At 45.2% G+C, this 17,277-nt stretch overlaps 1 protein-coding gene across 1 annotated transcript in view; it reads right to left on the reverse strand.

The window, feature by feature from the left end:
* LOC147712645 (cytochrome P450 2A13-like) overlaps nt 1-17,277 on the reverse strand; it is a 581,712-nt gene that overhangs the window by 1,743 nt on the left and 562,692 nt on the right. Inside the window, exon 8 of the mRNA XM_086923338.1 lies at nt 8,267-8,408. Within this exon, the coding sequence (XP_086779464.1) occupies nt 8,267-8,408 (142 nt within the window). The remainder of the gene's footprint in view (nt 1-8,266; nt 8,409-17,277) is intronic.

The following is a 17,277-nucleotide window of genomic DNA, read 5'->3' on the forward strand; positions in this document are numbered from 1 at the left end:
TTGGCATTTGAGTGCTGGTCTTTGGCAAAGGTACTGAGGCGCCTAAAGGGATGGATGGACAATAACAAATCGAAATTGAATGAGACATCATTGTAAGCACCTTTCGGTCACCCCAAGACTTGACTTACGCCTTTCGGAACTGTTTTTGTGCTAATTATATATATTGATTTTCAGTGGGCAATTTTTTTAACAAGAATAAATTCCCTCTTGTGATCGCCCATTCATATCGCACCATCAAAAGCTATATCATTTTCACTAAAATGTTGGCACATGTAAAACATTATTCAATGGGTGTTATTGTTTTTGGGGCAATGTATATCTTGCCTGCCCCTTTGACGGTGAGAGAACCGTGGTTTTTCATGATAACTTGTGTGTTTTTAATAACGAAAATTCAGTGAGCGCTAAATTTGCCAAGCGTGTTTGTCGGTCTTAATGGTAGGGACTGGGTCCCCTTTTTTTGGGTCACAATCTGCCTGCGACCTAACATGGATTTGTGTCAGAGGAGCTTGGACCCCATATGACTTCACATCTCTGTTTTCCCTGTTTTCAGATGGTGTTTTCACACTTCCCTACAAGGTTTATGTCACCATTAATACTGTGCACAGTACTGCAGTAATTGTATTATGTTACAGTGGACAAAGGCTGATAGAGAAAGCTCCTGTTGTTCAACCTTGCAACGGGTGTAGAGAGCAGTATAATTCCATGGCTACACCAGCACATCAGCTGATGTTCTTTTGATGCTCCTCACCTCCCCAGACGACTTCTCATTATGCCCTAAAGTGATGGTACTCAAATTAGCATGTCCATTTGCAATATCCCTGTCTCTGTTCAATTGAAATGTTGGGCTTGTTTGAGTGCTTTGACTATGGTGGCCTGCTGGATTAAGGGAAGCATCTTTAGCTCAACAATGACAAAACAGTGGTACTGTTTTTTGGCTAACAGTCAACCAAGTGCACACTATCCTGGTACCCTCTTTAGATGAAACACTTCCCAGATCCAGTTGACTGAGCCAAAATCCTAGAGTATAACCTTTTATTTTCTAAACAAGTGAACCAGGAATCTCGCAATCACTACTGTTTTCTGAGAGTGCTTGGAAAAATCATCCCTCTACTACCAGTCTCAGCTAGAACAGTGGTCCACTCTCTTAATGTATCGTGGCTGGACTATTGCACTTTCATTTACTTTGGAAATCCAGACTGGCCCGCCCATCAGCTTCAGATTGTTCAACATGTGTCAGATCATGAATGTCCCACCTGCTTCATCTGTTTTATCCCGTTGAAAGACATTCAATGTAATCCCATCAAAAATGCCCTTAGCTTGGTACATAGAGCAGTTCACAACCCTGCACCCACCTATTTCAGCATACATTTCCAATTCACCACTCTTTTACATTCTGCTATTCTTTAACCATGCAAATGGTAGTCATTCATACCAACATAATCTCAGATGGGTGACTGCTCCATCTCGTACCTCGCTGCAAAACTTTGGAAAACCTGGCCTACTTCTCCTACAACAACCCCAAGCTCAGCTCTGTTTAGGAAAAAACTCAAAATCTAGGTAATTAATTAATGTTATCCCCTGTCTGCCCTTGTTCCGCTGTATTCTCCCTCTTCCTTATTAGTGCCAAAATTCCATAATTGGTATTTGCTGCTTGCACACATTGGATAACATTACATTTCAGCATGCGTCATGCACCCATCAACTGCATCCTAGACGAGTGCAAGAATAAGAGCACCTCCAACAGTAGAAGATAGAGTGAAGACTGGCTAATGTAAATCCACAAGATGCCCAGCTGATAATATGGATGCCTCCTTCATCTTGGTAGAAAGCAGGAATGCTACTCTTTGAATAGACTAGCTTCCAGCAAAAGCTGAGTGAAGGCTCAGTTTCTGGGCTGTTTATTGGATTTACACCTGCAGACAAAACCATTGAATATAGATACCAGCGGGATCCCATATGTTCAGTAGTTCACTTTCAACGTTGTGGAAGTTCGAAGCACCAGGATGGAGGAAGGATCCGACTGGGAGAAGAATACCTATCCGACAGGCTGCTGCCACTCCTGTGGAGAAGGAAAGCAATGCATCTGCATAAAACATTAGGACATGCATGGAATTCGGAGAGGGAGCTGTGGTCCAGCGTAAGAGCTCTGCTCTGTAGCTTACACCACAGAAAAAGCTCACAACTTAAGATTGGCAGCTCTGATGTCTTATTGCTGAGAAGAAGAAATCATAAACCCAAAGGTATATAGGCGATGGTGAACTCCTTAAACCAAAGGTATAAAGGATATAGTGATCTGGAGAGCTAAGCATTGCCATGCCCAGAAGTAAAAGTCTTTCTTCTGCATCCTTCCATGACCCCATCGAGAGAAACCTGTTTTTAGTGGAATGTGAGATCCTATATTCTGACAAACAACGGCCTAGGCACTTTTGGGGAGACCCCAGCGTATATTTTACTTTTTCAGGACATTGTCTATTGTTTTTGCCAGTCACCCCCATTCCAGGGGAATAAGTTGCATCTGCTCCTGGTCACCTCTTAAACATTTGATTGTGCGTTTACTTTATTTATAAAATAGTCACTGCCTTCATAATTTTATAAGTCGATCCTAATGCCAGTGTGCATATGCTGCTCGCTCTGCAAGGCATGCTGTATTAGAGTATGCACTGGAAGCCCCGCCCACTCTCGGCCCATATTTTTAATTGGCTTGTGTCATTGTCCTTCGTAAACACTGGCTTCCGATTTATCATTAGGCTTGCTAGTTTTTTCTTGGTACCACCTTGTCTGCACTTGTTGCCCCCATAACAACTGGACCTTTTACTTTGCTTGTTACACAGTCTGCATTATAAGTCGGTGAGCGCTATTTTGTTAATCGACACAAATGGGTACAATGGCCGCTGCTTTTTTGTACTTGCAGTGCACCCACACAGGACAAATACAGTCGCTTTTCTTATAAAGCGATATGCGGCTCAAACTTGCATGTTGAGCGCTGCGCCCTCTTCAGGGACACCGCACTCTGTTTATTATAATTTTTTTACTTTAAAACTGAGCGCAGTGCCCACTTCAAGGACACTGGACTCTGTCTCTTTTTTGTATTTTTTACTTTAAAAGTGAGCACAGCACCCAATTAATGGACACCACGCTCCTAAATAGGTATTGCTTGTGCAAAAGTTTGAACTATTGGTATTGTAAACGACAATGCCTTTTAATATTATTAAAGTCATTAACAGTTACAATGCCAATAGCTCAAAATCTCGCAATTGCGAGACCTATTGCATTTTAAATGCTTCTTATGGAAGTGCATTAGATTATCTGTGAGTGGGCATTTGTGGTGCTATACTTACTGCAAGACTGGACTGGAGTACAGCTACTACTGTTTTGTGAGATATTTTGTGGTAGGAAGTTTAAAAGTGAAGTTTGTGAACAGCAAAGATTTTGCTCTTTTGTAGGTAGAGGTTTTTAGTAGCCTGTCCCACCCAAAACCCCTCCTTGTCCCTCCCATAAACCTTTCTTACTCCACCTGAAACCCATCCCATTTAGTAGTAATTCCATATTACCTCCTCAACCCTCTTCTTGTACTACTACTTACTATATGATGTGTTTTTGCCTCCTCATGCAACACATGAGTTAGCTGGAGCCAATCAATAAAGTGGAAAAAACACTCCTCCCCCTATCTCCATATCTCTCCTAACAAGGTAGTAATAAAAGGAAATAGAGCCCACAACACCTCCTTTGCTTACCCAAGCTATACTAAGGGAATACAGGTTGTGAAGGGAAATGTAAGGGGAAGGTCGCAAGTATTGGTATGTGAAGAAGGGTAATCCGAGTAATGAATATTACCGGTAAGTAATTGAATCATTTAGCAGCCACTACCCTAGGTCTCTTCCACATTTTATAGCAAAAATAGGTGTATGTATATATTGCTCTCCACACAGGTGGCAGAGATCTCAGCACAGAAAATAAACATGAGGTGGATGTGAAGGTCTCAGTAGGTAGATTAGTGAGCTGCATTTCGTAGTACTTTAGAAATACTTACTTACTTACTCACAAAATGCAGTTTGGGAATCCTAATCATAGAATTTCAGGACAGACTATTGAAATTGAATTATTTCCTTATGCACCAATTCAAATTCTCTTGTCAATGCACCATTGAAATTATTAAATAGATATATGGGAATTAAGTTATCAAGGATGTATAGTAAATCATTTATAAAGCATCATCAAATGTTGAATCATGAATTAGTTGTGTCTAGGTTATCAGGAAAGAACCAATTACTCCAGAATGTGATTGTGTGTAGTTAGAGGTTGTCATCTTGCTGATTCCAGTTTTCAACTCTCTGTGTCTATCACTGTGGCACGGCGGAGAGTGATATTCACTGTCACTGTTTTCTATCTTATCTAATTCCCCCTTTCCTGCTTCTACTATCACATATCATATAGTGTGTGGTCAGGAGGATGTTGTGAAGCAAGAAATAGTGCATTGTTCCCAAGGGATCCAGTGTGCAAAGTAAGCACCCTCTGACAGTGTCAGCACTGGTGGAGCAGATGGAAGCCATGTTTGTATGAGTTGCATCCAAGAGCAGTCAGATGCACTTCAATTGGCTCAGACACTCCTCGCTGTAGGAGTTCCTTGAAATGACTCTGTGGTTCCATCCCTGACAGTGTGTCTGCAGAAATAAACAGACACACTGCAAAACAAGAGTGCACACTGAAGCAAAGGAAGAGATGGCCACTCGGGCATCTGATCTGCATGAACAGTGTGAGCAAGGATCAAGCTGAATAGAGATAACATACACACATAATTGACCTTTTCATAATTGTCATGTAATGCAATATTGTTGCTAGGGATGCTGAATCGCCTGTATACTAATGAGATGGTGAGTGACCATACCTGAATGCATCTGGTGAGTGTCAGTCCCAAATAAATGTTTTTGTTAAAATGACAGAAATAGGATGGGTGGGCATGCATGGGGTAATGGTTTGGTGGGCTGATAGGAATCTGCAGATCACATTCCTGTTTAAAGAGTATTCATGTTTTAAGATGATCACCAAATTCACCACCAGGCAGTGATCAGCTGCTGGCAAGAGGAGGACTGTTGCTACAGCCTTCTCTCTTGAAGCCTACAACTGGTGGATTGAAGGATTCTATATCCTTGGCTTCGCTCCTCGTCTGCGGTGGTGCTCTAGTTGGCCTTAACCTCCATCAATCGACTCAGATCCCTGAGAGGACCCATTTTGTACTAAAATATAGTGCTAAACAACATATTTGCATTTCACATAATTACGGTTGCTTTTGGACAATTTTGCATAATCATTTCATAATTTTGCAAAAGCAAATTTTGCACATAACTAGATACAATATGTAGGTAAATGGCTAACCTAAGAAATTAGTTTTCTTGGCAGACCCAATGTAGGTTCCGTAAATTCTGTAGTACAATATCCAGAAAATTATTCTGATTGGCTTCTGAAATCTTTGGTACAGATGGCACCTACATTTCTACATTATACTACAGCAGTAACTAAATTAATTGAGGAGAGTTACCTTTTAGTCAAATGCAAAAGATACTTGTAACATTCAACGCTGAGACATTAAATTGTACCAACCTGGAGGCTTTCCAGATGCATGCCCAAATCCGCATGCTGTGCTCTGAGTTTAAAAAGGAATGTGCGGAAATAGCGTTGACAAAACATGTTTATTCACAAGAACATGTTGCATGAGCGGAAGCAAGCACCATTGATAGGGTACATAGTCAGACCCTAGCTCTGTGAATGTGTACATGGACTTTTTAGCGCACAAACAAATGACTTCTTCTACTACAATATTGAGAAAGTATTTAAATCGGGAGTCAGTGCGTAGAAGGTAATCTATAGGAAAACGCTGTAATGCAATGCTAAATACATTCAATAACACGCTTTATCAGTCCTTCACCTTAGATTTTCAAAGCCTTTTTCAGTACAGAGTTTCTAGATTTTGCAGTCCGTGAAAATATTAGGCCACTAAAAAGTGTTTTAACCTTGAAGCCACTGTTAGAAGCACTCTGCAGTACTGCAAGAGCCATCACCCCAAAAGCATTTGAAAACATTACCTGCTTGTCAATTTCTTTGCTTCAGAAAGGCTTTGAATTCCAAGCTGAGGCACTAAAAGATAACATTGTCCGACTGGCTATGCAACAAAAGTTATCAAGTACATGTCTAGGAGAGTTTGGAACAGTATATTATTATAGATGTTGTACTCACTTCAAAGGAAGAACTCACGTTTTTAAAGGTCTGTTTATTTGCCTTCCCTCATATAGCAATAAACTAATCAAGAGCTTCTAAAGACAATGACATCTGATAGAATTTCTTAATGAGTGAACAATTAATATACATTTTAAGGCATTGTTTTGTATAAGAAGAGCAGTGTTGAAACTTACACCACCCTGATAAAGACCACAGGAGTGGGCCACTTGAGCTGATGGGCTGCACTGCTTATTTTGCAGCCCCTTTCAATGCAATTATAACCAGACATTTGATGCTATCTTCAGAAGAATCTGTTGGTCCCTAACATATTTCATCATCTTAATATTGTGTGATGTTTTGAAAAGTGCTGATATTGAGCTGCTTTTACTGCACAGATCTTACGTTAGACATAATGTTAGTATAACGATGCTACATAATAATAAATAGAATAATATAATCCGACCCAAGGTAGACGAAAGCAATTAGTTACCACAATTAATACCACAATTAACCAGAAATTAAAAAGTTGCAAGCCCATCCTAACAGTTAAATACCACATTAGATTTCTGCATAGCTTAGTAGATTGCTGAATAATTTAGGGGCCAGTGCTCGAAAAGATCCACCTCATCCCCTAAGGACCCACAGTAGTATCAAATTGTGAAAACACACAGGTCGCACAGGATCATTGGGGCTGGAAAATGTATACAAGAGAAGAAAGCGTAGGGTTTTGGTAGACATCATGTATCAGACAGATTCATTAAAATAGGATCTGCAGTTACATTGTCAGCCAATTGTGATCTTTATGCAGCTGTGACACCATTAGCCTTCTTCTGATGGAAAATCAGTCTTGCTGCCACATTTTTGCACGTGCTGAAGACCAGGTAGAATCTATTACAGTCATCTTGCTTGAACAAGACAGTGGTATGGTCCACTGTGTCATGAATTCTTTGCGGAGACGCAGTAGTGCATGCCTCACAGCAGAAAGAAACACACTGGGAGCAGATTTGACCTGAGCAGTCAATGTCAATTATTTTGCCTTGGATAAACCCTAAGGACTTATCCATAGTTAAAGGGAATGGTACTTCTTCCATGCTAACAACCCAAGAAGATCCATCTTAGAGGTCTTTATTTTTGCTGATGAGCTGGATCTCAATCTTATTGCTATTTAACTTTAGGAGGGCATGACCTATTGGTTGCCAGTGGTCTTGAGTATTTGCCTCTTCCAGGAAAGTGGAAAATTGTGCAGCCATAGAGGATTTCGCCCCGCACAGTAAGTAGTTTTATCTTTGCATAATTGCTCAGCTCACTAGTCTGGTGTGGCTGGTACCACGCCTGACTCAGAGCTGTTTAGGTTTATCAAGTAGCCAGTGAGGCGCTAATTACATTTGTGATCCAATCAGTTATCGGAGGGGCCAACAGCTGCCCCCAAGATGCAGGAAAATGATTAGAAGATTCATATACAGTGCTCATAATGGCCTCTATCTATATCTACTCTGGAAGGGGCAGAAAGGGCCGACTTTATTAAGGCAGGACTTTATAACAGATGATATAGTGTCTTTATAATTAGTCTGGATTTTATTAAGGATTTAATGTAAGGGGTTGTGCAGAAGACCCTGGAACTGGACTGGTCATACAATTTGGATGAAGGAAAATATTTAAAACAATGAAAGGTTGTGTATGACCTTTTTTGTCCTGAAGTAGCCATCTTTCTATTGTGATTGAACTCTTGAAGGCTTTTAGCTAAGCTTTACTTTTGAGTGGAAATTGCTTCTGATTTGTTTTAACTAATTGGCTTTCTATCTGTCTGGATTGCGATTTTCTGCCCTGGCAATGGCACTGAAGCACAAATTTAAGGGCTTCGTAAATTTATAATCTGCATTTTAGTGGGTCTTGCGCCTAGGACATTCTTCTCACACTCTTGTCTAAGCGGAGGTAAACCAAACAATTTTCTCCAAATGTTTTGTAATGTATAAAACATATGAAATTTATAATGCATTGGATATAAAATGGATGCCTTGCTCTACAATTCACGCACACACATTCTCCCATATACCTGCAGAGAAAGGCAAGAAGGCATCAATTTTCTTCAAGCTGCCATTATTATCCAAAAAATTACTTGGGTTGAAATTTTCTGGGTCCGCAAATTGTGTTGGGTCTCGAAGAACAGAGGTTAATACAGGGTACACATCTGTTCCCTAAATGTAAAAGAAAAAAACAAGCTTTATTTGTCTGGAATAGTTTATATTTTTCAACATTTCCCAGCAAAATTACTGTGGTCAAATGCTCCATATTTCAATGCATCATTAAGTGGTTCAGGTTAGACTGTTCACATGTACTATGCGACCCATTTTGAATAAATGTTTTCATATTTTGTTCTCCGTTACTCCTTCTGTTTAGTTGGTTTTTCTGCAGGATGACTAGGTATAGAAGTGCCTGGATGCTATAAAAACAAGCATTTGCAATACAATCAGTCTCGCAATTACGCAAGTTTGAGCTGTTGGCATTGTAAATCACAATGCCTTTTATTTATGTTTTTGTTTTTTAAAACATAAATAAAAGGCATTGTCATTTATAATGCCAATAGCTTAAACATGCATAAGTGCGAGACCGATTGCATTGCAAATGCTTGTTATATAGCAGTAACTCGACTGGAAGGTATGGGAATGCTTTATATGTTTAGTTACATTACACAGGGTCACATTCATTATTTTTAAGCAGGGGGAGAGAAAGTGATGTGCTCAGAAGCACAGAAACTCGAACCTGGTCAGCACCTCTGGTCGGTAACGCCACATCCTGATGGGTGGAGGGATACAAGCAAGCAGACAGAAGCCACTCGAATGCCTGGCTTGTAATGGGCTCGAGGTTCCAGCAGGACCTGGAGCCGAGCCAGAGTCAGGCTTCAGTCTGGAACCTGGCGTGAGCTTTCAGTGGCTCGCCCGCCTTTGCCCTCCACTGAGCTAGCGGGGAGCTCTACCAGACTTTCTGTTCTCGTCCTCTCAAGCTTCACTCATACCCCCACCAACTGTAAGCTGAGATCCAAGAAAGCTGAGCACTCCTGTACATACCAGATGTCATACAATCCTTAGAAAGGTTGGAGCAGCATCGCTGTACAAGGAAAATGCGGCACTGGCAGCTGCAGTGACTTGGCGCTCGATAACGAACACACCAGTCCTACTGCCCGAGCACCCAGACAGGGTGATGGCCAAGTGGTAGGGGCGGCAGCCAGCAGGTGATGCATGCCTGTGAGTGGCAGCTGGAGGTGCGTAAGCATCTTGTTTCCAAATATCACAGAGGACTGTAAACCTGCTGGGCAGGTCAAGCCGTTTCCTAATGGGTGTGGTCCGGCCTCTACCACAGAGAGAGCACATGTGGCAAGCACTCGCGACAGATGTCTCTGGGCTTCGGCAAGCGCTCGCGACGGATGTTTTTGGGCATCCGCACTCTGGGTCCAGGGAGGAGGCAGAAGATTACAGGTAGAAACCCATTTTCCCTCTTGTCCTGGTGCATTTTATTTGTCCCTGAGTACTTGTGAGGAAATTTGCATGGATAATGTGAGCTCCAACTAAAAACATGCATTTGCAATGCAACATGACTTGCATTTACGTGAGACCTATTGCATAATACATCACAGACAATGGGAGGGAGGGTGGTGGCAGGCGCACGGACAATGGGAGTCCCGCGGGGGGGGGAAAGGAGACACAAAGGAGTGCTCACAGTCCATGTACGGTGTAAAACTCGAAGTAAAGGGGCCAGTAGCCATGGGAGCCATGGGAGGTAACAAATGGCAACATAGCCATCATAAGGAGGGACTAACAAGCCTCAAAATGAATCAGAAGACAGCATTTATGAAGGACAAAGACACAAGCCAATGGGCGGAGAGTGGGCAGAGCTTACACAAAGCTTCCGCTCCGTATACTGATTTATACTGCATGCCTTTCAAAGCGAGCAGCGCATGCGCGCTGCCGCTATAAGCTCGACTGAAAACGTCCGTGCACCAGGTGACACAGTATATACGCAAAAGATTAACAATGATCAGTCAAATCTCCTGGGAATCCAGAGTATGGGTTAAAAAGACTGTTGTCTCCACTGTTTCGTGGATCACGTCAATTAGAATTCTGACTCTCCATCCTGGCCCAAGATTAGCATATGATGCCTTGCTAACATGAACTCACTAATGAGGTGACATTTTCAACCACGCAATAGCATTACGTGTTCATGTGACATTCAAGCATTTCTACAAAAACTAAATATAAATATGCAAGTGCATGTCGGTTGATGTCTTCCTGTCATATCATGATTCGATGACAATTACATCCTCGTTTGGCAATTTTTAATGCCATGCCTGCAATGTTTATTAATTCAGCTACATTGTGTTATATACGAAAAGCATTCCGCCTGTCCAGTGTTTCAACGTTCAAACTCACCTTCTTTTTAGGTCGAGCAGACCTAAAAAGCAGGTGAAGCCTGCTTTGTCTGCGAAGACATCTTTTGTTGGCGTGTTCCGATGAATGTGAGACAGGGGATGTGCACAAGCTTCCCATCGGCGATTTCACCTCGTGGGCGCGCACGCCCAGCCGGCGCCGTGCATATCCCCTGTTCTCAACATTCACCGCAAGTCAGCTTCTGGCCATCGCGCGCGTACACACACAGGCAAAGTCACGCTTGCGCAAACACATTCTCCCCCCCGGCCCCCTCCCAGGCACACACACACACCCCTCCCCCACCACTCACGGGGCTCACGCGCACAGACACACATATCCCCCCTCCACTCACCGTGCTCTTTTGTCGCGGGCCTCGCTGAGCTCCTTTTCTCCGGCGCAACGAGCAACACCAGCCTCTTCCGGCACGTCACAGGCCCCGCCCATGTCACGGGCAAGGATGCCTGACTTCCTGGTTTCGCCCCCGCCAGCAACTCTGCTTCATGAAAGCGTGCATCAACCTAGACCGGTAACTTGTGATTGCGGGAAAATTACTTGTTGTTAATTGCTCGCTTGTACATTTCTGTTACTATTGTGAAGTGCTCTGACGCCTTCGGGGAAAGTCCGCGCTCTATAAAGACGCGTAAGTAAGTAAATTGTTCAGCTCTGCCCAGCGTCGCTGTTAGACACCTGACCTTACACCCTTTGTTTGTGGTTGTGGTTTCACTTTCACTGCCTGTGTTCATTTAAGATGTGTCCCCCCTTTGCATTTGCGGGTTCGTTTTCCTTGTGTTGCCGTTTTTGTCCCCTTTCCTGTCTTCGTCCGCTTTGCTTCCACTTGTATCACGGCAGAATTTGGTCGTTTTGCGCAGATCGATGGGTAATTGGAGCCCGGCACTGCAGTATAGCGCCCACACGTCAAATGTAATGCTCACATAGCTCCTTCACACTGCAACAAAGCGGCACTGTGGCTGGAGCTCGTGTACAGCGCCTTCCTGCAGTATAGCGCCCACGTACATTCCTTCCCGATAAAAGTGCAGGGGTCACCACAGCAATATAGCACCCACACTCCGGGAAAACTGTTTAAGTAGCGCGTACCTCCAGAAACTTCATGCGGGACCCCAGGCACACATAGCTCCTTCTAACGGCAACAAAGCGGCACTGTGGCTGGAGCTCGTGTACAGCGCCTTCCTGCAGTATAGCGCCCACGTAGATTCCTTCCCGATAAAAGTGCAGGGGTCACCACAGCAATATAGTGCCCACACTCCGGGAATAGTGTTTAAGTAGCGCGTACCTCCAGAAACTTCATGCGGAACCCCAGCCACACAGCGGCTGCAGACAGTGAGGTGGGGGGCACCGCTCCTTACATGAAGCGCTGTATGGAACCCTTCTAGGCACCTATGTGAGACAGTGATTCCAGTTCAGCCCGTCGAACAGTCCAGCTTCCCGTCGGCGATAGAACCAGGAACCAGGCCTTGTTCTCAAGTGATGCCCGTGACCTGCTTCCTCGGCTGCCCGCACTGAGGGTCCTAAGATATCTCTGACCCCCTGATTATGCAGGACTGTTTTGTTGCCCTATGCGCCCTCCGCTTCCCAACAGCCCCCAGAAGCTTACATCATCTTCTAACAGCGCTTTGTGACTGTGTATCGGAGCTGGTGCTGGGCTCGGTCGATCTAAGTCACCATTTTGTGGGACATATTCGCTCCGGGTTATTTCCGAGATATAGCCCGCCAGGTGACCCTCCCTTTGGTGAGAGAGATCAGGCTGCCTAGCTCTCGGTAGCCGTAGTCGAGTTTAGATCACACTGCCCACTTGAGCTTTCCAAGCTTTTCAAGCCCTCCTGCGGGAGCGAACCTGTAGCGTACCTTCCAGTAATCAAACGCAGTTTTCAGCGTGCACTTTTGTCTGGCGCAGCTCTTGGTTCACAGCTGTGTTTCTCTTGGGTTTCAGCTTTGATGGACCACGGTTTTGGTCTTGCATCTCGTTCCCCTCTTTTCTGAGGAGCCACCACGATTTTCTCTCTTCCTCGGGCACCGGAGGTTGTTGCATTGCTGTCCACCTTGGCAGCGGGCTTTCGGATGCTTAAATTTTACATTTGCTGTGCCCCCTCTCTCGCATACTCATCTCAATTTTTGAGATGAGTCTCCTCAGCCAGGACGTCGCAGTGCGAGTTGGGTGGGGCAGGTGAGCACCCTCACACACCCACACCCACACCCTCACACACCCACACCCTCACACTCCCCAACCCTCACACCCTCACACTCCCCCACCCTCACACTCCCCCACCCTCTCACTCCCCCACCATCTCACCCCCATATCCCCACACCCCCTCACCCTCACATCCCCTCACCCTCACATCCCCTCACCCTCACATCCCCTCACCCACCCTCACTCACCCTCACACCCCCTCACCCACCCTCACACCCCCTCACCCTCACACACCCACACACCCCTCTCACCCTCACCCCCCTCTCACCCTCACCCTCACAAACCCTCACACACCCTCACAATCACACACCCCCACCATCACACACCCCCACCCTCTCACCCACCCCCACCCTCACACACCCCACCCTCTCACCCTCACACCCCTCACTCCCACTCACCCTCACACCCTCACACCCCTCACACCCCTCACCCTCACATCCCCTCACCCTCACATCCCTTCACCCTCACATCCCCTCACCCTTAAATCACCTCACCCTCACATCCCCTCACCCTCCCTCACCCTCACATCCTCACACCCCTCACCCCCTCACACACCCTCTCACCCTCACGCCCCCACACCATCACTCACCCTCTCACACACTCACTCACCCTCAATCACCCTCACACCCCCTCATTCACCCTCACACCCCCTCACTCACCCCCACCCTCACACACCCCCACCCTCACACACCCTCACCCACCCTCACCCACCCTCACCCTCACACCCCCCCACCCACACACACCCTCGGCCCCCTCCCACACGCACCCTCCTTCCCACACACACCCTCACACCCCCTCGCCCTCACACCCCCTCTGCCCTCACACCGCCTCACCCTCACTCACCCCCCACCCTCACTCAACCCCCACACCCTCACTCACCCTCGTGCCCTCACCCTCACACCCCCTCACCCCCACTCACACACCCTCACCCTCACACACACCCTCACACCCCCTCACCCACCCTCACTGCCATCACCCTCACCCCCCCTCAACCCCTCACCCTTTCACCCTCACAACCCCACACCCTCACAACCCCACCCCCTTACCCTCACCCACCCCCTCACCCTCACCCACCCCTCACCCTCACCCCCCTCACCCTCACACCCCCTCACCCTCACACACCCCCTCACCCTCACCCTCACACCCTCCCCCTCACACCCCCCCTCACCTCACACCCTCCCCCTCACACCCCTCACCTCACACCCCCTCTCATCCCCACCCACCCCCACACACCCCATCACCCTCACACCCCGTCACCCTCACACCCCATTGCCCTCACACCCCGTTGCCCTCACACCCCGTCGCCCTCACACCCCATCACCCTCACACCCCGTCACCCTCACACCCGTCGCCCTCACACCCCGTCGCCCTCACCCCCGCCCTCACACCCCGTCGCCCTCACACCCCGTCGCCCTCACACTCCATCACCCTCATACCCCGTCACCCTCACCCTTACACATGCTCACCCTCACACACACCCTCATACCCCCTCACCCACCTTCACCCCATCACCCTCACCCTCCCACCCCTCACCCCCCTCACGGTACCACAACATCACTATGCGCTACCACAGCATCACTGAACGCCACAGCATCACTCGTTCGCCATTACAACATCACTCAGCGCCACCACAGCATCAATCTGTGCAACCATTAAACAACAACTGGTTCAAATATGTTCTCTCAATATTTCAAGCTTTATTACAAATTTAACAAATAGATGTTAATATTTCACTTCTGTTCTTGGATTTTTGTCACAATAAAATACACTGAACATAATTTTCACAAAAGTTATTTACAAAAGTTTAAGCTATTGTATAAATGACAATGACTTTTATTTAAGTATTAATTATTTAAAAAAATTAAAAGCCATTATTTGTAATATCAATACATGTAAGTCACGTAAATGCAACACATATTGCATTGCAAATGCTATATGTGTCACATTTGCGAAAGTTATAACTATTAACATTGGAAATGACAAAGCTCGATATTTTCAAAAACAAAACATAAATACAAAATTTGTAATTTACAATACCAATAGCTCAAACTTTCCTAATGCGAGACCTATTGCATTGCAAATGCTTGTTTCTTTTCCTTTCATGCACAGTCTATTGAGTTTTATGCAACACAATACACCGACATCAGCGTTTCTGATCAGTGGCATTGTGCATATACATAATTGTACTGTTGCTCACCGAAGTACAGATCCGATAAGAAACGATAATCAACAAACTATCACACATAGAATACCCCATTCTCTCCCCAACAAAGCCACCCGCCTCTACTCGAGATCTGAGTCCGAACACAGCATAGTAATACATCCACACAAGAACACCACAATTTTTAACAATGCCAGAGTGTGCAAAGAGAGAGGTGTGCTGGGAGATCTGTGTTGCAACAAGAAGGTTATACTACAAATCATTGCCCTGGTAGTGGGAAGGGGTTTTACTATTCTATTTGTCTATACTGTGCCAGACCGGAACCCACAAGGGAGTCCTTCTACTGCGTTCTGAGACTGTTCACCAATGACTCCCATGCCCAAGCCATTTCCATACTGGCGATGCCTCTTCTAGCCTCCTGCCACAGGATGCAACCTTCACAGCCGGCCCATTTTTCAAATTCTCTGTGCCAAGAGTAGAATCGGGGGCCCTGCAGTGACTTCCAATTCATGGTAATTTCCTGCTTGGCCAAAACGAATGCTAAATCTTGTAACCTGCAGGTGATTTTATTTTCTAACATATAGGAGAACCATCCCAATATGCTATGTACCTGAGTACAAGGGACGTAACTATCAATGAACACAGCAGTCCTATTAGTAACCTTCTACCAAAACTCACCAATAGAAGGACAGGACCAAAGTATATGCACCCTGGTTATTACTCCTGGGAAAGGCTGCCCCCTCCACATGGAAATACGGAACAATCCACTCAGGTGTAAGGTACGGTGTATGGAGAATTTAACAAGCATTTGCAATGCAATAGGTCTCGTAGTATTTAAGTTAGAGTTTTTTGTTTTGCTTGGCATAGTTTTTTTATACTGTATTTTGTAATGATTTTTCTGCATTTATGTGCTTTTATGATCATTATCTTGGCCGAATAAGGAACATTTGAATTGAATTGGGGGGGTGTGTATCAGTGCGTGGCTATGTTTGTGTGTGATGTCACTTCAAAAGTTGTTAAAACAATTTCAGCATATAAGTGTAACCGATTACAGTTATCATCAGTGAGGAAAGGGTTCTGCCCTTTAGTGCATTGTATACCATAGCATGGAAAGCTAAAAAATTCAGTGCAAGGCTGACAGACTGTTCGGAACCCTTAATGCTTGGCGCATATTGCATCGTAGATATTTCCCTCTCACGCTATAGTTGAAAACATTTTTTTAAACGATATCAGCATGAAACTTGAAGAAATTAACTTCACCTCAAGATGGATAATGACCACAATCAGTTGTTAGAAAAATGCTGCAGGCGAACAGTAATTAGTGGCTCCAACCACTTAGACTTTAATGCTGAGGTAACATGAATAGTATCTGCAGGCAACAGCGACAGTATGAATGGTGCCAGTCTAAACAGTCATTTTCTGAAAAGAAGGAGCTCCCAGAAGTATTAAAGGCATACACCTATCCGAAAGTGCTGTTCACCAACTCTCCCCTCATAAAGGCCTCCAATTGACAATGAGAGAATTTGTAACATTGAGTTTGCATGAAACGCCGACAGTTCTCACCATTTTGGGAGAACCGAAGTCAAGAAATGTGCTTTCTCCTCAGTTCCGGGATGCGCGGTACCAAAGTCCTCTCATAGGAAATTCCTGTCACTTAATTATGCACCTGCCGCCATGAAGATGCTGTTGTGGAGATACCTGGTACATTATTCAATATGAAGGAACTTCAATTCCCATACAAGGCGTTGCTGCACAACGGCAGGCGCAAGGGGTGCAGCCTCTACAGGAGAGGCAAGTAGCGACAATCGTGAGGCAAGATGAGGCTCAAAGGAGTGTTCGCTATGAGACCTAAAAACACTAAACCTTCCTTAAGTGTTAACCAGGGTTTCCTGAAACAATTATATTTAATATTGCAGTGTTGAGGCTTGGTAGTTTACCACATTCTATTTATGAGGTTTTTGTAAGCTAAACGTTCACAAGAAGCCACAATGAGGGAAGTACTTTTTCCTCTATTACGTTGTACGCAATATTCAGGAAAGCCTCTTGAAAACTTGGTGCAAGGTTGAAAAAATGCTCAAAACATTTGGCGATGTGCAAGTAATGTGCCGTAAAAATTTCTCCCTCACACCGTACTTCAAAAAGCAGTCAGAACTATATCAGCATATAAGCGCAACAGTGCAAAATTAACAGCAGTGGCCGCCCCGGAAGTCAGGCACGGTCGCCTGTGACGGGGGCGGGGCCACATCCAGACCGGAAAAGGAGGCAGGCGGAGTCGA

Source organism: Lissotriton vulgaris, chromosome 5 (genome assembly GCF_964263255.1).
Source record: "Lissotriton vulgaris chromosome 5, aLisVul1.2, whole genome shotgun sequence".
NCBI classification, from domain to species: domain Eukaryota; kingdom Metazoa; phylum Chordata; class Amphibia; order Caudata; family Salamandridae; genus Lissotriton; species Lissotriton vulgaris.